Genomic DNA, 26163 nt, shown 5'->3' on the forward strand with positions numbered 1-26163 from the left:
TCATTGTATTAAAAAAAAAAAGCTGAGGCTGGGCTGAGGCTGGTATATATACTTTCCAATGGGGAGGAGGGAAGTATTCATGGTTCTGATTGTTGCCAACCTCAAAAACAAATCCAAGTGGTAACTGGTTTACCTGTTTCTAACTTCCCTTTGCCATTCCTACAAGGGTGCCCCTGAAGCAAGAATAAAGACAGTCTCATTACTTTGAGACGCTTCCTATCATTATATGTACAAAGACTTTACAATATATGGAGCCATTCACAGATCCCAGCAGCTAGAAGATGCTGGTTTTGGGGAACACCTTTAGCCCACTTGTAGTTCAAAGCGTAGAGAGATCTGAGTCTGCCTGTCACTGAGATCTCTGAACTCCTTCTCTGTAGAGGCTGAAAATCTCTACTTCATCCAAGAACTAATGACAAGGGGCACTGGGTTTCCTGTTCCAAGTCAGCACTGAGACACAAGCCCCTTAAAAGAAGGCTGTGTGTCTCAGGATGCTCCCAAACAGGAGAATCACTAATGCCCCGACCTGCTTGAAGTGCAGACTTTGGGTTACTGTCCACATCAACTGAGTCAGGAGCTCTGGGGTAGGCCACAGCAACCTGTTTTACAAGATGAGCATAAAGTGTGGTAAATACTGGAAGCCATTGGGTAAAATGAAGAAAGAGAGGGGAGGAGATAAAAGGGAGGGAGGAGAGATATAGAGAGAAGTTTGAACATAAAAATTGCCTCCATGGCAAATGCTGTTTGGTTCTGTTTTTCAACTAATCAAAGCAGAGTGGGCATCATCAGCTTGTGGAAGTGCCCCCAATGCCATGGTCTTCTCAAATTAGAGCCCAATTCTCTATTGCTTTAAGCAGGTAAATTTCTCAAGATTTCACAAAAAAAAAAAAAAAGAAAAAATTGTTTCCCTCATTTCCCAATTGGCTTTTACTCTGTCACAATTGAAAAGATGTTGGGGGTATAATCAGTGCCATGCTTTCTTTCTCTCCTTGTGCTAAAATTCAGCAACCTAGAACACAATCAAATACTCCACCCTAGGAATTCCACAAATTCATTCATTTAGCAGGTATTTACTGAAAATCATAAAATTCTTCATTTTATGGGCCCTACAATCCAAGGAGAATAAAGGAAAGCATCAAAGCTAAGGAAGTAAATACCAGCTAGATGGAGCTGTGACGGAGACCAGCATATGGCAAAGTGACAGAGACTAAAATATATTTGTTATTTTCGTTAGAATGATGTGATAGATCAAACTTGAAAACTCCAAAAAAGACTATTTTTGTCTGAGAAAATACCACACAAAAGGGCACACCAGATCAGGCCTGGTTGTGCTTGCCTGCATTTCTAGCACTCAGAGCCTAAGGAAGGGCTGGATCATGATTATTATTATTATTTGTTTTTTTTTTTTTTTTTGGTTTTCCAAGACATGGTTTCTCTGTGTAGTTTTGGTGCCCGTCCTGGGTCTTGCTCTGTAGACCAGGCTGGCCTCGAACTCACAGCGATCCTCCTGGCTCTGCCTCCCGAGTGCTGGGATTAAAGGTATGCGCCACCACCGCCTGGCCTGGATCATGAATTTAAGGCAAACTTGGATTACACAATGGGTTCTAAAGCTAGTCTGGGATATACATAGAAACAAGCAATATATATATATATATATACACATAAAAGCAGCAGTAGGATTATTTCTCCAATGGCTAGTCACATTGAGTGCTAGACAGAGGTTTAGGGGTGATGGAGGAGTCACTTATGCAAGTCTAGCACATGTGCCGAGGTAGAGGCAGAACCTGTCAACAGATTAGGATGGGTGTGGGGTGTGATGAGAAGTAATAGATCAAAGCACCTGGCTTTGGGCTGAAACAATTAGGTATAGTGTCGTCTTTTCCTTAGAGAAGAAAGGTTTGACCAAGATGGTGAAATAGGAGACAGAGTCTTGTGGAGGGTGACATGAGACGCGTGTGTCAACTCTAAGAGGTGAACGCCAAGTATGAAGAGCGTGGAAGAGTAAGAGCTCGTCCTTAAAGCCGTGACTCTGGCTAAGATCAGTCAGTGGATGAATCAAGACACAGAAAAGGAGAGAACCCAAGCCTTGGGGACTCCGACACTTCTGGATTACGAGGAACAGGAGAAGCCAATAAAGAAGAAGAAAGGCATAAAGCATGCTCATGGGGGCCTGGGAGGACACCAAAACATGTGAGCAACATGTTTCACAAAGGGTTGGGGCTAACAGTTAAATCAAATGCCTTGGAAATTGAGTCAAGTGAACATTGAGAATTGACTGTCATGATGATTTTTAAAGAAAGGATAAATGTTGTTAGAACCATTTTAGTAAAATTGTCAAAAAAAGATTGGTTTTTATGACTAAAAATATATGAATTTCCTGTAAAGAGAAAAAGATATCTGGGACCATAATTTACTGTTTCTCTTTAAAAGAGTAGCTATGACAGAATCTTATATAAAAGACCACATAGAAGAAAAAAAACTACAATTCAAGAGAAACAATTAAAGAAATGTGGCCAACTAGTAAAAAGCTGAGGCAAACATATATAGGAAGCCTATATATTTCAGTTTTTATACTCATGTGGAAGGAAGAACACAGAGCTAGTGGATTTTGGAGGAGGACAATGAGGTGATTCTGACTTCTCTCAGAAAAAAAAATAACAAGAAAATTCATTGCAAAAAGTTTGATGAGAGAAAACATAAAATTTGAGCTATAAAAGACACAATAAGTGTATTATGGCCAATTATTATACAAGGGTTATGAGGTCTACTCAAGTTAATGATTATTAACCTTCACTGAAACTAATAATAATAGTTTTTGCCCATATTTATCTTAATTATTCTGTGCAAAAACAGAATAAAGGGGAAGTACAGTTGAAATAGTATTGAATCTTTCAATGAGTATTCAGGATTCCTCAGTGTAGTTGAAATGTTCTGCACATGCAACTTGCTGTGGCACTGTGGTGTCCACACTGAGTGAAGAGAAACAGCACATAGAATGATTCATGGTGAAACAGTGGCCTGATGGATGAGTTCCCCAATGTGCTGAAAGAATTCTTGGTTTGGAGTCTCTAGAGTATGCAAACTAGAAATCAAGGAGCTGGAAGGCTTAATGTGGTATGATTACTAGCAAGATTTTGGGAGTGCATGCTTTTAAGAAAGAGTAGGTGCTCATAAAAGTCATAAAAGTTGTCCTGTTGAAAAGCACTTATACTATACATATACCTATGTGTATGCATTCCTTTCACCCACCAATCCTTGTACCAATGATATTTGATTTTATATTCTAACTTCATTCTTTGCAATAAAGCAAAATCTACTATTTATTCATTCTTTTCATAATTGTCTTTTTACTCATAGTCATTTATTATATTTCTGTTGTGTGTATTGTATACATGTATGTGTGTATGTCTATTGCATTTGGGGCATGTGTGTGCAGGTGTGTGTGTGTGTGTGTGTGTGTGTGTGTGTGTGTGTGTTTTGATATTGGGTGTTTTCATCAATTGCTCCTTACATTATATACTGAGGCACATCTTTTATTTGAATATGACAGAGGTCACTGATTTGTCATATCTTGGCTAGCCAGCTTGCCCAAGGAAACTGCCTCTGCCTCAGGAGCACTAAGACTGTGCAAAGCCTGCCTCACTTGCCTGGAATGTATATGGCTACAGAGGACCCAAACTCTTGTCTTCAGCCTTGTACAATAAGAACTTGACTCACTGAGCTATCTCCCCAGCCCTGTAAATGTTTACTCTTCAAAGCAATATTTTAAGTAATCAAAAATACTTCAATGGTATTGAGCTTAGAACTTCAATATTCATTTTATAGTAACTTTTCTTTTGTAGTATCATCTCGGTTTAGCTTTTGAAAAATTACTTTAGACAAGTCTACTCATGAAAATATTTGGAGAAATCTTAGTCTTAGTGAAAAGCATAGTGGGCATGAAGGTTGTATGTGCAATAAATAGCTAATGCTTCTTACTTGGGGAACTAAAACTTACTTTTGCATAGACATTTGGGTTGGATCAACACATGGTGATCTCCACTGAAGGGTCTTTAGTTTATAATTTAGATTTTAAAAGTAAATCTCAGTTTACATATAAATTTGACCATCTCATTTTTTTATTTCTAGCATTTGGAGTTTATATACGTAAAAAATCCTTACATATTTTTGCATGTTATTTTCATTCACTCAAACCTCCAGACCATTTTGAATTCTAATGGTGAGGGCAAGTGGTCTTAAAGTATTATTTTCCTCACAGGTACTTCAAAATACACAAACATAAGAACTTTTTGAATATGGACACATCTTACAGACCAAAATGGAAAACTAACATCAACGATTTCCCTTGGAAAGCAAACCTTCAATTGTTGCAAACGAACAAGTGAGCTGTATGTGACACTCTTAGTGGATTACACTCCTTGCAAAAATGGCCGCAGTGCTCCAGCCTCTCCCCTTTGCAGTGCCCCTCAGCAGCATTCCCGCCAAGAGAGGATGAAGTCACTCTCCCTGCCTCTGAAATCTGGACTAGACTGTGAGCTGCTTTGGCCAACTGGATATGGAAAACAGTGTGGTCCTTCTGAGCCTGCTTGCAAGAGGGAAGAGGAAGAGCTGTTTCCAACAGCCCCAAGATGTGTGTGAATAATGAGACTATACACAGCCATCCAAGTCAGTCAAAGAACATAGAATTAAAAAACAATTATCAACACAGAAATGTCATACAGTAATCTGTTTCGAAGAAATTTATTCTGTCATTCCTTTTAAAATGTTGAAAAGCAGTGCTGATCCCCAAAGAACTATGACTGCATCAGCAAAAGTCATTTCTCTTTTGAGTTGAAGAAAATATTCCCTTCAACTAATGATTCATTAGCACATTCCTCAGTCTTAAAATCCCAGAGGAACATTCCTCCGTTCTTCTGTGTGAGGCAGCGGTGGTCCCCGAGGGGTAGCACAGACACTCCGCGCTGGTCATCAGCTCTGAAGTCCTGTTGGAGTGTCAGCCCTGAAGTGTGTGGCTAAGCTTGCCTTTGCGTTCTGCTCTGTTTCTGTGACTCTGGCTCCCCTGGCCTCTCAGTCCCATTTCGCTGTATCAGGTTCATATCTCCTCATTAGTAGTTGGCAGGAGAAACTAGGCAACACATGTCCCCGGCTTATAACAAGTTTATGAGATTGTATTTTAATCCACTTCTGGGAAAAGACAAGCAGCCAAAGATCCACATGATACATGAACAGACTAAATTTTACTTTAATTCATCTTTTTCCAATATACAAAATGCCAGGAGGCTCTAAGTATTCACTCTGGGAGTCTTTTCATTTAACACCTGTTTGCTTTTGAGGTTACAGACTGTCACTGACACCTCAGACTCTGCACTCCCATTTCTGTGTCTCAAATCCCACTTCTGTATCAGGAATGAACATACACAGATACTTTTCCATGGCTTGTCACACTGGAGATACAGACAGAGAGACCTATCTCCCGCTTTATATTAGTGGTTAATTAAAAACCAGTCTTCTCTGACTAGGAAGCTAGGAAATTCAGGTCATTGTGTACAGCTTCAAAAGTGTCATTTAACCTCCATGCATTTGTGGTTCTACTTTGGCCAATTCTAGAGAGAATTAAGAGTTCTAATGAAAATGTACATTTTGAATTTTTTTTATAAATGTAACATCATGTAATAGAGCCCTTTACTATAAAAAGTATAGCTTTTAGATATCTTTTGGGAAATTAACTGTGATTTTTAAAAAGTGGTATTAAAAAACTGGGTGCTGATGGCCCATGCCTTTAATCCCAGCACTCAGGAGGCAGAGGCAGGTTCTTCTCTGTGAGTTCAAGACCACCCTGGTATACAAAATGAGTTCCAGGACAGCCAGAGCTGTTACACAGAGAAACCCTGTCTTGAAAAACCAAAAAAATAAAATGGTATTAGAGTGAAAAGATCTGTTTATTTATTGATGATTTCATTTCTATGAAAATGCAGAAAAGGTAATTGCATTCATGACTTCCTGAGGCTGGTAGGATGGGGATGTTAGTAAATTGTCCCACAGGATCTCCTTGGTGTCATGGAAATGACCCAAACCTGGACTGTTAGCCACAATGTTGTGAATTTGCTGAAATAAATGACTGAGTTATGCACTTACAATTGAGGATGAATTTGCTGTTATGTGAACTGTGCCCTCAATACCACTGGAATAAGAGTGAGGAGCAACACAAGCAGAGGGACCTAAACAGTTGTTCTTAAACAATACAAGGCTCAGAACAACAAAGCTGTCTGTTACTGAGCTGTGCCACACTCGGGCAGAAGAAGCCTGTGAGCCCAAGGGGGCTCGCATGGCCTATTCTGGCTATTTAAGAGCCGGAATCACAGCTTCATCTTCAGCTGGGTCTGTTCTATGCATGTACAGCAATGCTGAAGACATATTTATATCTAAATTTCAAAATGTCTTCAATTTTTCCCTGAGAAGGACTAAATTTAGCAGAAGAAATGAGGCATGCACTGTTACCTCAGCCACGCACATCTAGGGAAGGGAGGCTGGTGTGATGCGTCCGTTTCCTCACCTTTAAGGCGCTAACAAAAGTAACACAGTCTCAACACAGTGGCCACAGAAACAGAAACAGTCAGAAAACAACAGGTAGGGAGGACTGATTTAGTGTGTTCCTGCGGGCTAGGCACTGAGGAGTGCTCAGCAAAACAGGCTTGTTTAATTTAAACACCAGCTTCTGAGGCAAGGGCTAACTCATTTTAGTGTAAAGGAGACTAATACAAAGTGTAACTTACCAGAGTCGCACTGCAAGTCAATGGCAGAGCCAGCACCTGAAATCAGATCTGTCTGTGCATTATACACCCAGTAAGAACATGGACACCGCAGGAAGCCAACCCAAGTCTAACTTTAGGTGTCTTATGCTGTCTGCGCATACATGGATGCTTAGTGCCCACACTGATAAAAACAAGGGTCATAATGTTACCTGTACATTATTCAATCTTTATTATTTTTCAATTAGCATGCAGATTAATGAGCTTCACATTTATTACAGCATATTTACTCAAGCTTTGCCCTTGCTGGTCCTGCTTCCCTTCTCCTCTCTCTGTCCTTGCCCAGCTCTTGCTGGCCACTTCCCTTCCCATTAACCCTCTTCTGAACTCTTGTCACATGCATTCTGTTCCCTTCCTCTCCTTCCCTCGGGGTCTCTTTGTTCCCTGCCATAGTTCCCTTCCCAGCTCCATGACCTACACCCATACCCACCTTCCACAACTTTTAGAGGATTATATAAGATAAGGAGTACAAAACCCCCAGTATTAGGCCTCTGAATGAGAGCAAGCGTTTTTGTAGTAGGAGTCGCTGCTGTGCTTTCAACCTTATTATTCCCCAGATTTATCATGAGGCAAGATGTGAGCAGAGAGCTTCAGCTCTGACAGGCTGGAGGTCATGACTCAGGTGCCTGCAGGACAGAGCTGGCTCAGGGCTCTGCTGTCTTCTTTGGGTCTTTCCATTTTAAGTACAACCTCATTTTCTTGCCAATGTATTTCAGAAGTTATGTTTTTGATTTGACCTAGAAATTTTATTTGCTTTCACCACAAAAAAAAAATGGATAATATATCTAGTCTGTCATTCTACTGGCAAAATATTTCTCAGTGAGAGAAAGACACACATGTACCCACACAAACACACACGGGGGGTCAGGGAGAGGGAGTGAGGAGAGAGAGAGAAGAGAGATTTTTCTTTTCGTGGTATAGAGGTTCATTCTGAAAATAGAAGACTTCATTAGACCGTCTTTCTCCTCTTATGTTTCAGTATGACTGATCTACCCTCAGGATTGTGCTGAAGATGAAGGCAGGCTCAGTACCTCTAGGAATGCTAATGACACACTAGAAGTTGTCGCTCGTGGCCCTGTTTAAGGAGCAGCTGCAAGTCAAGCTATTGGTTGAGTAGCATGAGAGTCTCAGGAAGTCTGTTTGGGTTGATGTCAATTTAAAATTTATGCTGCAAAAACAGAAAATAACACCCATCATAAAGAAATCTGTACTACTCACCACCAGGCTCCGTGGAGGAACTCGAAGGACTAATGGGTTGAAATAATGTCAAGTTGCACACAGGAATAGCAGCAAGTGTTTGGTCATCCTGATGTATCAATGGAGTGTGAGATTAATTTCTCAGATACTTCCTCTATTTTTGTAGCAAGAACCTGCAGCAGTATCCTCCTCGGCACAGTGATTGCAGTACCCAGCAGCCAAACAACCAGAACAGGCAGGCAAAGTAACCTCTCAGCAGAGTCACAACTGTTAGAAAGACGGCTCTGCTCAGTCATTCTGCAGCTGGGATATTGTTAGTAACGCCTTTTCTTAGATTCAATGGGAAAATGTCCCTCCAATTTTCTAGCTTTGTTCTTTTGGAATCTCTGATACCTAAGGTCAACTATGTTAGTTTATTGCCACAGAGACCCAACAAGTGACAACCCAGTGATGGCTGAATAGGAAAAGGCGATCTCCTGGGCTTATCCAACTAGTGAACTTTGCCACAGAATTCCGCTACTTCATCTCACTTTACAAACAAATGCATATGTTTCCAGTTAGAACATAGTATTTTTTTTTTATTTTTATATCAGCTTTGCCTTAAAACTCAAACAGAATGCTTATGGATCTTAAGGGTGAAAGTTACAATCCAACCATGCCCACTGGTCTATTTATGCTTTAGGCCTTTGTGCCACAGATTCTCTTTGCTCACTGGGCTTCACCTGCTCCTTCCCATGGCTTGCTTCCATCACTGAAGTCCTTCATTTAAAATCTGTGTCTTTAGGCCTTTTCTCATTCCCTAAATGAGCCTACCCTGTACATCATTGTGTTGACACTCATCTTTAGCTCTACTGTGCTTTTCATTCACTGGTACTTCTCTGGCTTTCAGTTTTCATTGTCTGTTGTCCAGATGTCTCTCATAACCAAAACGTAAGTTCAGAGGGTCTGGACTCTAACATTCCTGCAATTTGCTCAATTCTTTTACCATGAGAAATTATGAACACATAGAACGTGGTCAGTAGATTTGTGAAGAATCAATATGGATGAGAATTGTGTTAAAGAGTGCAACTTATTCTTTAAGTTTAATATACTTGATTTTGTAAAATAAATTTTTGATTGTCATAGTACTAAGAACCTATTTATATAGCTCTAATATCCGATATGTAGAGGTTCATATGGAGGAAGAAATAGTGGTTAGAAATACAAGCCTGGAGTTGAATGACAGCTGAGATTGAATGAGTTGAATGATAGCTGGGAGACCTGAGAAACTCAGCCTCTCTCTGTATCTCAGTTTTCTTATAAACAGATGACCATAAAAAAGATAATGAGATTGAGAGGTAAGTAAATAAATCCATATATTTTTAATGCTTAAAATCAAGTTTTCTTAGGAATGCTGGCCTGAATTGTTTATAATGTGCTGCAAAGTTACTGTGGATGTGCCATCTGCATCTAAGGCTTCTTGCTTCTCCGGATCCTGCGAAGGAGAAATAACACTGTCTTACCTGAGAGAGTCATAAGGGTGAAACATACAGCCCTTGAAATGAACATGTGCAATGCTTCCTAGCCACAGCTTCTGTTCTGCTGAGCTAAAGCACTCAAGTGACCTTATTTCTATTCCTTTCCTGTTCTTTGTTCTCACCAGACTGTGATCTTCATTCGTGACAAAAATTCTCACGGGCAAGAAGTGTCAGGATATATTGATTATGCCCACAGACTAAAAACTGAAGATTTTGAAGTTTACTTTACTGGAAAAAGAAGACTCCTTCCAAGGCCCACGGATATGAGGTAAATTGTACACAATTCTTACACCTCAGGGACAAAGACATAGAATTATTGTATATTGCATGTTGAGCCCTGTATGATAACACACAAAGGACAAGAATGTGAGCCTGGCTATGGAAAGCTGTCCGTGTCATGAATCATCTGGGAACTGCAAACCAGAACCACAGGAAGATACCACTTCACTCCAGCAAAACCGGTTATGTCGTGAATGCTGAGGAGAATGTGGAAAGAAAGGGAGCCCTCACACAGTTAGTGGGAATGTAAATTAGTGCATCCATTAGGGAAAATTGTATAAATGTTCCTTTAAAAACTAAAACTAGAGCTCCAGTGTGACCCATCAATCTTTCCAAAGGTAATGGAATCCATATAAAGAGACATCCATACACCAAAGTTTACTGTAACACTATTCACAATAATAACCAAGTGGTGAAAACAACCTAAGCATCCCTCAATAGATGAATGGATTTTTTAAAAAAAAATATTGTACATAAATCCAGTGGAATACTATACAGTCATAAAAAATATAAAATCCTTTATTCTTTTATTTTTGAGATTATAATTGCATCATTTCTTCCTTGCCTCTCCTTTCTCCAAACCTTCCCATATAGCCCTCCTTTACCAGTTCACATCTTCTTTTTTCAATAATTGTTGTTACACACATATATGCACACATATTATTTATATATTATGTACCTATATGTATACATATATATTCTTAAATATAACCTGCTCGGTCTGAATAATTTACTTGTGTATATCCATTCAGGGCTGACCATTTGGTATTGGATAACCAATTGGTGTGCCCTTCCCTGGGAAAGGCTATTGATTCCATTCTCAGTACTCCTTATTTGCCTGTAGTTCTTTGTCTGGAGTTGAAGTCTCGGGGGCATGTCTACTGGTGCTGTCCTTGTTAAGCTAGTGTTTAGGCAGTCTTGCTGGTGAGGCTGTGGTTGTAGCTTCTGACATTCATAGGACACACAATCTTATAGCAAATTTCCAGATCTTCTGGGTCTCACAATCTTTCTGCCCCTTCTTCCCCGGTGTTCAATAAGTCTTAGCCATGGGAGTTGTTTTATAGATGTATACATTGGGACTGGGCTCCACAACTCTGCATTTTGATTGGTTGTGGTTTTCTGTCTTGATCACTGTCTATTGCAAAGAGAAGTTCCCTTGATGAGGGTGGTGCATGAAGACTACACTTATCTGTAGGTAAATGGATAAATATTTAGAATGTCCTCAGGGATCATGCTGGTTTAATAAAGTGGTGGTTGTAGATTCTCCTCCAAAATTTGTGACTTTACTTGCCCTGGAAAGTTGACTAGGTTTCTAGTACCAGGTATGGTTTCCCTCTGATTGAGCAGGTGTTAAGTCTGAAAAGAGAGATATCAGTTTCTACCTGATATCATGCATATCAGGTATGCATGCCACTCCTTCACCCATAGGGTTATTGTGCTGGTCATTGATGTGGTTCATAGGCATCAGAGTTGGGTAGGGCTGTTGGTTATCTCCTTCCTTTGAAAACGTACATGAAAGCTAGTCTTCAGTGGGGAGGCATTTGGGTTAGTTCCAGCTCTGGGTCCTCTGGACCCTGTGTCTGAAATTAAGTGCAGGGTGTCTTTAGCAGTAGGGACATAACTTCCACTTCTGAGGCAACCAAGGTCAACATAAATAGTCTGTAATGTTCTGGGAGTCTCTTGGACAATCAGATCAACAACCCAAAAGAAGGCTTTGCATGCCCATTGTTGGATTGGATTTTTGTTTTGTTTTGTTTTTAATATGGTCTTTGGCTCTTGGAAGGAACATCATCAACCTAGTTGAGAAAAGTTCATCTAAATTATATGTGTGTTTACACACAAACTTAGGTGTATTATAGATTTTTAAGGAAGATGAATAAAAGTTACACATGTGTTAGGGAGACACCTCACCAGCATAGTGCTTACAGCGTGAGAATGGGAGCAGAGTTCAGATCCCCGGCGCGCATGTATACACCAGTCATAGCAGCCCGCAGCTGTAGTACGTCCTGTATGGGGAGGGAAGCAGATCCCTGGAGCCTGCTAAGCTAACCAGCCAGTCTAGCCAATAGGCAATCTCTGGGTTCATTGAGAGAACCTGTCTCAAAAATAATGTGAAAAGCACTCAAGGAAGACACCTGCCATGACATCAACCTCTGTCCTCAACACATCCTCATGACATGTCATACAAAAACATGCACGCACACACACACACACACACACACACATACACACACACACACACACACACACACACACACACACACACGAGAGAGAGAGAGAGAGAGAGAGAGAGAGAGAGAGAGAATGTATACAGCCAATGCCATTTTGCTTCTCAAAGTGGTTATACCTACATGTACTGAAGAAGTATTTTGATATGTCCTGCCTTTATCTACACCAAGAGGTAATATTCACTATCCTGACTGTCTTTGCTATGATAAGTTACAAATGATTGCTCCTTATGGTTATCATTTTCATTGCTATGATTTGCTGATCAGACTGGACATCTTCACTAACTGCCCAGAATTTCTTCCTTTTAAATATCTATTAAGGTTTCTCCCATCCACTTTCTCAGTGGGTTATTTTTTTATTTCTATCTCTTAAGAAGTCATGTAAATTTAGTCATCTTGGAGAGGTCTAGCTACAGATCATTTTTTTGTCTTTGTATTGCACAATGTATTTTTAAATTATATTATGTTTCTGAAAGATGGAATTTTATTATGTTCAATATCTGAGGCTTGAAGAGTCTCCTAGAAACTCAAGACTCATCACACTGACCCATTCATTCTCATGCCAACCATCACCTAGCACTAAATTGCTCCACCAGATTCAAACAGGATCGGCTGTTCAAATGACAGCACAAGTGCCGTCGACCTGACGGACTCTGTTAAGGGGGTTATCAGGTCCCTCTGGGTGTTCACATTCATAGCTGTCCCAAAGTCATACCACTAGCTCTACCATGAACTCCTCTTGTCCAGTCACAGGGGTTGGCTTAGTGTTAGCTTCCAGGCTCCCTCAGACTGTGCCACACCACCGTGGTTAGCAAGGTGAGATGGAACAAAGGTACAAGACAATTAGAGTAATGATGAAAATTAACTGAGCACTCTGCTAAGCAATTTATGCTTACCCCTTCGTTAACTCTTTACAGCAATCTTGTAGGTTAGAGACTTCTTTTGTTCTTTTACAAAAAGAGAAGCAGAGCCATTGCGGCATTAACTGGTGTACCCAAAGTTACAGAGAGACCTTTGCACACAACAACTAAAAATACAAGACCAGGTATCAAAGACTATGAGTTTTTAAACCAATGTTCTATTTTGTTTGGAATTAGTCATGTGAGGATGCCATTTTCCCTGTTGGCCTTTGTCAGGTCATAGGCCTCTTTCACAGATGTCTGTCTCACTTAACAAAGCCTAATTTGAGGTTGCCTTTCAAAACCTTAAGCAATCCTACTGTCCACAGTTGAGACAAGGGAATGTTGGCCTTCCTGTACCCACCCTTGCCACTTCCTCCTTTCATTGAGCTTGGCAGAAAATAACCCTTTGTACTTAACCAGCAGTTCATTTTCAGTCACTGAGAGTAAGAATTACCATGTGCCACAGCTTTGTATGTGGAAGAGTGCTGAACAGAACTAAAAGTGGTCTATAATTATGGCTTCAGCCAAAAGATCATCAAGGGAAAATTGGCCCTGACTTGCTGAACCTCAGTTATGTCCCAGGATACTTTTAGAATCTATTCATGTCGTCTGAACTATGGTTCACATCTTTTTTTTTTTTTTTTGTAATATCTAGTTGGAATTATTTCACAGATAAACTGAATTTCTCAATACTTAGCTCATTTTAGCATCTCTATCCAAGATGAACACTAAGTATTATTGCTCATGTAAAACTCAAGATAGAACAGAGATGGCACACCATTCTCAGATGCATGTTCTGACTGTCTATAACTAGAAACCCCATCCAACTACTGAGGGATCTGGATGCAGAGATCCATGGCTAGGCCCCGGGTGGATCTCTGGGAGTCCAATTAGTGAGAAAGAGGAGGGTTCATATGAGCGAGAATTGTTGAGACCAAGGTTGGATAAAGCACAGGAACAAATAGCCAAACGAATGGAAACACATGAACTATGAACCAATGGCTGAGGGGTCACCAACTGGATCAGGCCCTCTGAATGGGTGAGACAGTTGATTGGCTTGATCTGTTTGGGAGGCATCCAGGCACTGGGACCGGGTCCTATGTTCATTGCATGAGTTGGCTGTTTGAAACCTGGGGCCTATGCAGGATCGCTTGGCTCGGCCTGGAAGGAGGGGACTGGACCTACCTGGACTGAGTCTACCAGGTTGATCTCAGTCCTTGGGGGAGGCTTTTCCCTGAAGGAAGTGGGAATGGGGTGTAGTTTTCCGCCAGCTCTGGGAGCCATCGTGGGTCTATGCTTTTATCCAAGCAGCGTGTAGCCCAGAAACCTCTTTTTTTTGTTTTGTACTACCAAAGGCTAAATCTACCACACAGCTTAATGTGCCACTTGCAGAGGCCTCATTCCCGCCATACTGCAGATCGAGCATGCACGCACGCTAGGAACCCGCCAGTAGCTCAAACCGGCAGCTGCCGTTCATTTGAGAGAGACAATTAGGAAGCTGTTTTTAGCTCCGTTTTAGAATCTTTTTTCTCAGGAAACTCTTGCCACCACGTTGGACGCCATTTGTAGATGTAACCAACGGTCTTATAAAATAAGAAACACAGAGCCAATTCAGAGAAGAAAGCCAAGAGGTCATGGGGGTGGGCTGGGGGGAAGGTGAGGGGGCCCGGAGGGGGGGAGAACAAGGGAATCCATGGCTGATATGTAGAACTGAATTGTATTGAAAAAAAAAATCCCTGAATATGTCCTGATGAATCCATAGTAGAATGTCTATCCACATCATCTGGTGCCAGCATTATCCTGGCCTCTCTGGACTCGTTGCTTAAAAAGAAAAAAAAGTCAAATTCCCACAGCACTCATGCCTCTGTCCCTCCACTCACATATGAGCTTGCATGTGCAAACATGCTTACACATAGGTTCACAGCACACACACACACACACACACACACACACACACACACACACACACATACATGCACACACACCAGAAAGCTCATTGCTGCTGAATCTAAATTAATTACTATCTCCTGACCCTTATTTCTGCTTGTCTCAGCAATTCACTCCACATTAGGAAAATCATTGCAAGCTTCCAGACTCTACATTACCATTTAGTAACACTAAATTTTATATTTTTATACAGAGAATGTATAATCTTGTTTAATATTCCTTTGCTTTCAAAATTCCCAAGAAGACTTACATATTCAATAATGAGTTGTTTTGCATGCATATAAATTCTACATTTTATCACAGGCTAAAATATACAACCAACAGAGCTCAGTACACATACAGTTCATACAAGGATTAACGAGATGATTTAAGAAGAGTTTAACTGAAATAAATTTTACTGTAGAGTAAATTCAGTGGCATGATATAGTATTCACTACTTGGGGATAATTATATACTTATATTATTATTTGTCATCATAGTCTGATTTTTAAAAATAGCTTATCCTGTATCCATGTTAACTTTCAATTTTTGTTAATGCCTGGAGATGTCTGTTCTGCAAAGCTCTCATCAATGGGTCACTTAGAGGGTAGGCAGCAGGAAAGCTTCGAGACATGCACTTCACAAAAACGACAAATTTACAGGTGTGAGATGTTGGCCCAGAGATATTTCCAACACATTGAAAGCATATCTGTCAGTTTTTTTTTCTTTTGGCTTTATTTATTTTAAACTGTTCTAGGCTACAAAGTTCAAAAGACTATGCTTTTTTCTCTTAAAATTATATAAATGCATTACAAAGATAAAAGTGTTTTACCTTAAAGATACAGTAGATTTTGCACCGTACTCCTTTTACAGATAGCATAGAACTTTACAGACAACTTCATACTTCCAGAACTTCAATGAAAAAAAAAACTAAAATAAAATGAATTAAAGTATTTAGGTAATAGCCTGGTTAATAATATTTATATGATTCTATTTAAATGCCTAAAGGTAAATTATTTTTAAGGCTTAAGACAATTACTGCTTCTATTTTTAAATGAAAGATTCCTGTCAGTCTTCCTCTCTTGTCTCACGTCTGCACACTTCTCCACCCTCCCTATGGGATGATTACAATTAACCCCTCATGGGTTCTAAATAATCCAGCTACCTCACCATCCTTTACTCAAAGTGCCAGGCTTCCTTCTGCACCAGAGAACACAAGGCAAGTGAAGTTTCTCTCCCTCAACTTGTCCATTCCCTGAATGACCTGCCAGTCCAGTTCCATGCTACTTTGTCCTCCATGTTACTTTATATCATTCGTGACATGTCCATGCTTTGTTGTGAGCACTAAAGCACGAGGACAGCGATGCCATGACAGGTTTCAGGGTGACACATTGTTGCTATTGAGTTCCTATTTGGTTTCAGTTTGTTTGAAAAAGGAACATAGTAGTAACTGAGAACCAAAGGGCTTCCTCTTCATAAACTTCAGCAGTCCAATCACCAAAGTACACATAAGTTAAATGAGTCTCATCTCTACTAATTTAGAAAACTGGATGATACAACACGTAATCAGTTCCTTTGAAAAATATATGATTTTATTTTCCAGTATTGTGAAATAGTTGTCACATAAAAAAATCATTTCAAAATCTGAGTAATAATTTGCAAAACTAAATTTCTCCTAAAGATTTTTGTTTTGGAAAAAAGAGCCTGTAGACTATACTTTATTTTACCCTGCTTTTATGAATAAAAGCATTAGTTGTCTAAAAAGACCTAAATAATTCCACTCAAATGCACAATCTTTTAGTGTGGGTCCGAGAACCAGTTGGAGAATAATGAAACAAAATCTCAGCCCTGTGGTGAGCTACTTCTTTCTAGAAGCAGGTCCATTGCAAAGATTTTCTTTCTTTTTTTTGTTTTGTTTTTTTGAGACAGGGTTTCTTTGTGTAGTTTTGTGCCTTTCCTGGAATTTACTCAGTAGCCCAGGCTGGCCTCGAACTCACAGAGATCCACTTGGCTCTGCCTCCCAAGTGCTGGGATTAAAGGCATGCACCACCACTGCCCAGCCATGCCAAAGATTTTCATGCCTAGTACCATGAATACAGGACCAAAGGAGCTATATCTAGCTGCATTTCTCCCGAAATCTGGCAACCAGGAATAATTAATATGATTCTTTGGTTGCCTTCCCCAGCCACTCTTAAACTTGTAAAGGAGAAACAGAAAGTTGTTTGGTTGGTAAAACGGATGTAAAACTCCTATCCTGCTGTTTTTATTCTTTCAATAATCAGAAATTTCAACTTTCTATTGATATTTACTTGTATTTACTTTTACCTTTATATAATCATATTTTGAGAGTGTGAAACTGATAAGCCCTGAAGCAAGGTAACTATGATCCATGAACAAACCTTACACTTGGTAGCATGTGCGTCTACTACAATGCTACAACTTAATGGTATGAGATGAATTGCTTCTCATGGCTAAGAAGACAGATGCCTTAAGAATGCCATATCATATAATCCATCTTTTCTTTTTCATTTTCTTCTTCTACCTTTAAATAAATAAGACAATAAGCAAGCCCAAACAATGAAAAGGTAACTCATTTGGATGCTGAAATACTTTCTTACTAGTCCCTAATCTCACATTGAATATAATCCATGCAAGGGAAAATATTCAACGTCAAGTATTTGGGGTTTTATTGTAAACTTAGTGCTAAAGCATTTGACTGTGATGCTGTCAAGAAAGTTCAGAAAATGAACAAAAAACAGGAAAGAAAATTGAAAGAAAGTAGAAAGAACAATGGTAAGAAAAATGAAGGTGAGATTCTTTTCAAAGAAGGAGACAGAAGATGGGAAGGAAACGGGTTTCATAAAATACCTGAAAATTGATCAAATGAATCTGTTTAAACAGAACTTGTTTGGAGAATGGCCTCAGCTAGAAGACACAACAGGAGAGCAGAGTTCTTACTCCTCCAAAGCCAATGTAACAATATTAGGACAAAATACCTTTGAGAAGAATGCCTAACTCAACTAAGTAGAAATATCTAGAGGAGCACAACACAGAGCAGCCGCCTCTACATGACTAAACAATTCCACTTGGTTGGGTCAGAATCTCCCCAAGGTCAGTTTAGCCCAGCACTGAGCAGATTGTCTAACGTTGTAATTTACCCTAGAGCAGGAAAGAGAAACCTGGGTGTGTCCTGGATGCCTGCCCCTTGCCTTTATAGAGTGTCTCCCTTGAAGCTGACTCTGGGTTGCTTTCTTCTGTGTAGTGAGCAGCTTGTAGGATTCACTGTCCTGAACAACCAGGAAGGGACACAAGAGGAGGGAAGAACCCCTATTACCAGTTTTGCTCTCCAAGCCCAGGGAGAGCACGGAACAGGAGGTTTCCCTTCAGAAGGGAAGGATGGATGCAAAAGGAACCTTATACCCTGGTTCCCATTTGGGGACCAATTTCTCTTCTGCCACATAGCATACCACATAGCGAAAATCACTTGTATACCATACAAGGAAAAGAGGCAAGTGTCCTCTTATAGGTTGCTCTATGAAACAGAGTAAAAACTACAGAGAGAACAGATGTCCCCTGGAGGGGCTGACAGAAGTTAAGGATGCCTTTTTCCAACCCCACAGTGTTCTCTGATGGGAAGGTCTTACATCAATCCCACAATACTCTCTGATGGGAAGGTCTTACATCAGTCCCACAGTGCTCTCTGATGGGAAGGTCTTACATCAATCCCACAGTGCTCTCTGATGGGATGGTCTTACATTGCCTCAGATTTAGTAGTGTTGGGCAGTGTGTCTGTCTGAGTCAAGACACCACCATAATATTTGGAAGTGATAGCTGTTTCTTCACATGTGAAGACAATAACACAAACATTCAGAGAACATTAAGAATCAAGAAACTATGACACAATTGACTCAAAGCAGATTTCCAGTAAGCACCCTGACAGAGGGAGCTGGATCGCCAGACAATTCAAAACAATCATCTTGAAGATGCCCAGTGAGGTATGAGAACACAGATAGACAGGACAAAGTCAGAAAATATCTTAATGAAAGTTCAAAAAGAGATACAGAAATTATTTTTTTAAGTCTAAACAAAAGTTTTGAATCTAAAGAACAAAATAATTAAAAGGAGACTTTTCTCGGGATAGGCCTGGTAGTAGATTTTGTCAACATAGAAAAAGGAATCACCAAACTTCAGGAACATTATGAAATTATTCAGTGTGAGGAACAGTAGGAAAACCTAAGGAAATAGTAGAATACCACCAAGAGAACTACTGTGTGCCCCAGAAATTACAGAAGGAGAAACATTGTTTAAATGCTTGCTTAAAGATGGAGAGACAGCTCAGCTGTTGGTGCTTGCTGTTCTTCCAGAGGATCTGAGTTTGGTTTCCAGCATCCACAATGGGCAGCTTACAGCCACCCATAACTCCAGCTTCAGGGGATCCTGTGCCCTAGTCAGTCTCTCAGGAACCTGCATGCACATGTGCATACACAGAGAGACTCAGATAGATAAAAAATAACAAAAAATTCAATACCTGTTTAAGAAAACAATGCCTTTGGGCATAGCCGTATATAGATGTAATCCAAGCACCTGGAAGACTAAGACAGGAAGATCCTGAATTTGAAACCAGAATGAGCAAAAGTAGGGAGACCCTGTCTCCAGCAACAAAACAAAACAATAATGAAGAGATGGGAAAAGAAAGAGGAGGAACGGTCCTTGCAGCAGAGGCCCTGCAGGCCCAGAGTAAATGAGATGACAGATGAAGATGTTGGAAAAGAGTATCCACATCCAAATGCCATATACCAGCTGTCAATCAAAACCACAGAAATAAAAGCATTCCTAGACACAAAAAAAAAGAGGAAGAAGCAGAAAGAAGCCATTGCTACTACTAAATCTGTCACATTAGAAATGTAAAGAAAACTCTCATGAAAGCCTACCTGTCAGGTTTTTTTTTAATATAAAATTCATACCTTAAGAAAGGTTTTAAGAATCAAAATAGAACCAAAGAATTGAGATGAGTGGCAATAGAATAGTCCCCAATCTTGTTTTTCTTCTGTCCCATATCAGATGGCTCTTCTAACATGATACAGAGATTTTTCATTTTCCTTTTAACAAACATGCTTGGGTTTAGAGAAGGAGAGAGCCATTCTCCAACTCCAAAACCAGCTTTAATTTTTAATTGAACTGGGACTACATAAAGACCATTTGTATTAAGTGTCTGTAGAAGAGCAGAAACAAACATTTAGGAAGACTTATGAAATTTTATATGTGATATACCAGTAGGCCAATTTACTCTTTTTCTTAGGACATTTTTTTCCTAGATGATTTGTCCCTTTTCTTCAGATGTCTCATTTGTCTGGTGTTCTTCAGACTCCTTAGCCTTCATTCTCCTAAAAGACAAAAACAAAATCCCTTCCCCAAGTCTAACTTTGGGGAGGTTCACTTTTGGCAAGCTAAATCTGATTAAATGAAAAGCGTTTGTTAGTTGTATAAATTAGTTTAAATTGGATGATCGTGCTGGTTGATGAACTATCACCTCTCCTAATTAAGAAGTTTCTCTTGTTCAAATCGAACCTTTATCAATTTTGATGATATCCACAGCTTTTCTTCTCTTGTAGAAACAAAAGCAAAACCTCATTCCCAATATAACATATATCCTGGCTTCCATTCTGAGGTCAGCACATCCTTGAAGTATATAGGCTGATTTAATTGTGTAGGGTTTTTTTTTATTATCCAATGTCTCTCTGCAGCTGTTGTTCCTTTCCCATTAACACTGAGAAAATTCAAAGTTAACAGAGCATTATGTAATCTATTTATGGGGAGTTTTTTTTAACCCCTTTCTGTTTATTTAGCATATCCTTTAGAGTTTGATTTGATCTTTATATGACTTCTTGGCCTGTATAGGATTATGTGGTATACCTGCAATATGTTTCATGTTGTAACAAGAAAAAAACTTTCATTCTACCAGAGACATATGCAGGAGCATTGTGAGTTTTAATTTATGCAGGTATAACTATGATGGCCATAACTTCTAGCAAATGTGTGGTTACTTAATCAGCTTTTTAGAACTCAGAGCAGTTGCCCATTGAAATCCTGAATAGATATCAATGGTGTGGTGTACATATTTCAGTTTTCCAAATTTTGCAAAATGAAACACATCCACCTGCCAGATTTTATTCCTCTGAATACACTTTGGCTTATATCCTGCTGGTAGTGGAGTCTGATTATAAAAAGAACAAGAAAGACATTTTCTTACAATTGCCAAGTAGTTATATTTTTTAAAAAAGGGGGTTGATTAAAAATGAAATCTCTTTCTAAAAGAAGGAAAGGGGATATGATATAGAAATATAGAACAAATATTTTACATTGCTATAAACTTTATTGATACAAATTTAAAGTTAATTTTGTTATACTGTATGTATATTTCTACTCTTGTTTAAAGTATTTTGTTTGTGCAACTCATTTGAAATTATAATGTGTAGTTGAGAAACACAGATTAATAATTTGTCATCTATGATAATCAAACTTATAGTCATGTTAGTTAAGTTTTTAGGTATATATAGATATATTTCAGTTAGGTAGGTAATCTTCAAACACTTCAAAGACCTACAGAATATGGAATTTAAAATGTTCTAAAAACTTAGTCTTTCCTGGACAACGAGACACATCTGCTTCTGGCAGCACTGATTTACTTCGAAGAGGAAGACACTCCATATGGAGTTTACCTTCTTCTTGGCAAAAATAGCCATTTGGGCAAGAAACTGTTTTTGCCTGGACTGCTTGACAAAATGTATAAACTGGACATGCAGGACCCATAGGAAGGTGACCACTGAACTTTGCAAGGTGAGATGGTCCTTCAGGTTCCTGCTTCCCAAAGGAGACTGCCATATTTTCTACAGGCCACAGATAGAAGTGACTGAGAGACTTTAGGCCTATAGGCTGAAGATGGATGCCTCAATGTTGCAGAAGAACTTTGGATGACTGTCCAGGCAGGCAGCTGTCTCTGTCATTTCTAGAATTTTGGAAGTTGCTTACAATGCACTTCCTGTTAACTTAGGTAATATTATATTCTTCTGGGGTCTTTGATGTAGTTGAATACTAGATAGTTATAGTCATAATTTTCCTTGGTTATGATAAAAGATAAATTAGAAATGAAACTTTAGAGTCACAAAAATAGGATAAATAAAATATTTTCTTTAATTTTGCCAAATACAAATAGACTAGATATTGTAACTGTAATTCTTGCTTGATAACTGTTCTAGTTATATAATTATATTATATATAATATTACTATGTTAAAGTTAAAAACCTTCCTTTTTGATTAGACAGAAAAGGGGAAATGCTGTAGAATGTCATTCTGTATGTTGTGAATATGTGTTGCACTGATTGGTTGATAAATAAAATGCTGATTGGCCAGTAGCCATGTAGGACGTATAGCTGTGATAAGACAAGGAGAATTCTGGGAAGAGCAAGGCTGAGTCAGGAGTCGCCAGCCAGACACAGAGGAAGCAAGATGACAAAGCAGAATAGAGAAAAGGTACCAAGCCACATGGCTAAACATAGATAAGAATTATAGGTTAATTTAAGTGTAAGAGCTAGCCAGTAATAAGCTTGAGCTAATGGTCATACAGTTCATAATTAATATAAGCCTCTGTGTGTTTATTGGGGTCTGAGAGGCTGCATCAAGCAGGACACAGGAAAACTTCAGCTACAATACACTATTTATAAATGGGTACATCATCCAAACAGAGAATTAACATGAAAATAAACTTGAATAAAACTTTACCCCAAAGAAGTAAAATACACATTTTTACCAAATGAATATAATGCACCATCCAAGACAGATCATATGGCATCAAAAAATCATCTCAACAAATTAAAAAAATTGAAATCATAGCCACAATTCTTTTCCAGGCACAATAACATAAAATAGAAATCAATAGGCATTTGACAAAACTCACAAATGTACTTCCGAAAGAAAACATTGGAGAAAAGATAAATCAAAGGGGAAATAAAAAGTAGTTTTGAACCCAAATAAATGGAACCTCCATGGAAACCAAAACAAAAGGACACTGAAGAAATAATTCCAAATGTGTGTAGTGTTAAGCACCTACAAACAAACAAACAAACAAAAAGATTTTGACTAACCAAACTAACGTTACTGCTAAGAAAGTGTAGTAGGAATAAATTAAGCCCAAAGTCAACATGAGAAAGAAAATAATATCAAAACATAGATAAATTATATAGAAAACACAAAAGATAGCTATTTTTTAAAATAAAATTTACAAACCTTCACTAGAAAACAGAAAAATTTTGTGTGACAGTGAAGAAGTACTAGTTGATACCACAACAGTACAAGAGACTAACATAAGTAATTAGACACCAACAATTGTGATAGTCTAGATGTGAACAAATTATTGTAAGCATAGGATCTGAAAAGTGAATTAATGGGAATTTTAACTATATCAATAACAGATAAGGAGACTGAATCAGGAATCAAAACTTCCAAACAACACAAAGCTCAGAATAGATGACTGCTGGTGAAGTCTATCAAACACTAAAGAAGAAAGGCTTGCACTCCCAAACTTTTCCAAAATGTAAGCCAAGGGAACAACTCCAAATGCATTTTAAGAGGCCAGTATTACTTTGAAGGCAAAGCCAGGCAAGGACATTGTAAGTAAACTACAGACAAATATCCCAGATGAATACACATGCAAAAGTAATCAAATACATCAGTAAGACACTAGCATTCTGAACTGAATGGTACCTTCACAGGAGTAAGCGACATGATTAAATTGATTTAATTGTAGCAGTGAAGGGTTTTAAAGTATTCAAATAAAAATGTAGTACATTGCATTTGTTCAAACACTAAGGGACAGAGCTGATATGATCATCTCCATATATAAAGGAAAGCACTTGACAAAAATTAAATTATCTTTCTATCAAAATTATTAACAAATAGGTATAGGAAAAGTATACATTGATGAAGTCCACAGTTAACATCACACTTAGCAATGGAATACTGAAAGCTTTTCTTCCAAGTTCAGTTATTAGACAAGACGGCTCACTCTTACCAGCTCTTGTCAACACAGTATTAGAAATCCTAGCCAGAGAATAAGGGAATCAAGAGAAACGAAGGGATCCAGATCATAGAGAAAGAAATATAGTGCCACTAACTTAAAGGACAGCATGATATTTATTTGTTTGATTGACTGATTGTGTGGATGTGGTGTATGTATATTTTTTGTGTTCATGTTCACCTGGACATGGGTGTGAACACATGTGTGAAGGCCAGAGGTGGGAGTCGGGTGTATTTTTCTACTGATTTCCAATATTTTAAACAAAGATTTCATTTAAAAAATTAATTACATGTAAGTGTGTGTGTATAGGTATATGCGTGGGAGGATGGCACATGTGGAAGCCAGAAGAGGATCTGCTGAGCTGGAGTTACAGACAGTTGTAAGTTGTCTGATGTGAAGGCTGGAAACTGATTTGGGTCCTATGAGAGAGAAGTGTGGAGCCAATGAGCCAACTCTTAAGCCCTGAACATAATTTTTGAGACAAGGTTCCTCACTGAACCTAGTGCTTAATGATTTGGCTAGACTGACTGCCTAGTGAGCCCTGAAGACTCCTAGCTCTACATCCCCTTTTCTGGGGTGGTAGCCATGTGCCACCATCCTCAGCTTTTTATATGAGTTCCAGGCATCTACACTCAGGTCCTCCCGGTTATGTGACAGGCTCTTTACTGAGTCTTCCCCTCAGGCTGCAGCATGATCTTAGAAAACCCTAAAGTCTCCAGTAAAAATGCTTGAACTTATACATGAGTGCCTCAAATGGCAAGCTACAAAAACAAACAGCATAAAAATCAGTTCTATGTATATATACTAACAACAAATTATCTGAAGAAGAAATTAAATAAAAGTTGGTACCAAAATATAAATACTTAGAAATAAATTTAGCCAAAGAAATGGAGGAGCTATACATTGCAAACACCCAAACATTGATGAAAGAAATTGATTAGGTCCAGGAAAATGAAAACATACTATTTATTCACTGAGTAATTCATATTTGTTAAAATTATCAATGCTATCTGTGTTTTCTGGGTTTCTGTTACTGTAATAATACTTGAGGTTGTCAACTATAGAGAACAGGTTTAGAGTGGCCTCCCAATGTTGGAAGTTTCATCCCCCATTCAGGCACCACTGTTCACTGGGCCTGTAGCTTGGTAACACATCATGCCAAAAGCACATGGCAGACTAAAGCTTCCACCTAAATGTCTAAAAGGTTGGAGAGAAGAGCCAAAGTTGTCCTGTGAGAAGGACACCATTAATAACATGAAAGCTCCTACTAACCACTCCTTAAAGTTCCCACCACCTTCCAATAACATCAAGTTCTCTATCAAGTCTTGAGCACATGGCCCCGTGGATGACACTGAGCACATGGATCCCTGGAGAACATGTCAGATTGAAACTCCCACCTCACTGGAGAACTCTAAAGACTTAATGCAAAGTCTATGATGATGTTTGAACAAAACAGAAAAGAAATCCTGAAATCCACCTCTGTCTTAGTTTCATTTCTGTTGCTGTGATGTAATACCATGATAGAAAGCAGCTTGGAGGAAGAAGGTTTTGTTTGGCTTGCTATTCCAGGTTACAGTCCCTATAGCAGGGAAGTCAGAATGACACAAGCATGCATCACCTCACAGTTAAGAACAGAGAGAAGCAAATTCATGCCTGACAGTCACTTGCATGACCTCAGCCTGATTTCTCCACTTTTGTATAGTTCAGGAACCCCTGCAAAGGGTGTGGTGCTGCCCTCATCAATCAACTGAGACAACCTTCTAAAACAAGTGTACAGGCCAACCCAAGGTAAACAAAGCCGTCATTGAGACTTCCTCAAGTGGCTCTAGGTTGTGTCAAGTTGACAGTGCTAACCATCACACTATGGAACTATGGAAGACTAACCAGTCAAAGCAGTCTTAAACAAGAAGAACAAAGCTGTAGGCATCAACATCTTGATTGAGGAATATGTTTTATATACTCTTCTGGATAAAATTAAATATGTAAAGCTAAACATAAAAATTAACAACGTGGTCAAGTATACAATCAAGACCTAAATGAAACAGAATGGACAACCTCGAGAAAACTTGTATATGCTTTATGTCAATTGATCTTCTATAAACATTGGAACATACGTGGAAAAGGATAATTTCTTCAACAAATGATGTTGGGAAAACTGAATATACACACGCAGAAGAGAGAAATCAGGCATCTATCATGCAGAATTTATTTAAAAAAATCAACCCCAAACA

General features: G+C 39.0%; 1 protein-coding gene across 1 annotated transcript in view; it reads left to right on the plus strand.

Moving 5' to 3' along the window:
* The window catches only part of Cfap299 (cilia and flagella associated protein 299), a 498813-nt gene that overhangs the window by 407819 nt on the left and 64831 nt on the right, over positions 1 to 26163 (plus strand). The window contains exon 4 of the mRNA XM_052735435.1: positions 9649 to 9791. Coding sequence (XP_052591395.1) covers positions 9649 to 9791 — 143 coding nt within the window. The remainder of the gene's footprint in view (positions 1 to 9648; positions 9792 to 26163) is intronic.

This window comes from Peromyscus californicus, unplaced genomic scaffold (assembly GCF_007827085.1).
Source record: "Peromyscus californicus insignis strain IS unplaced genomic scaffold, ASM782708v3 Scaffold_13__1_contigs__length_99412109, whole genome shotgun sequence".
In the NCBI taxonomy this organism is placed as follows: domain Eukaryota; kingdom Metazoa; phylum Chordata; class Mammalia; order Rodentia; family Cricetidae; genus Peromyscus; species Peromyscus californicus.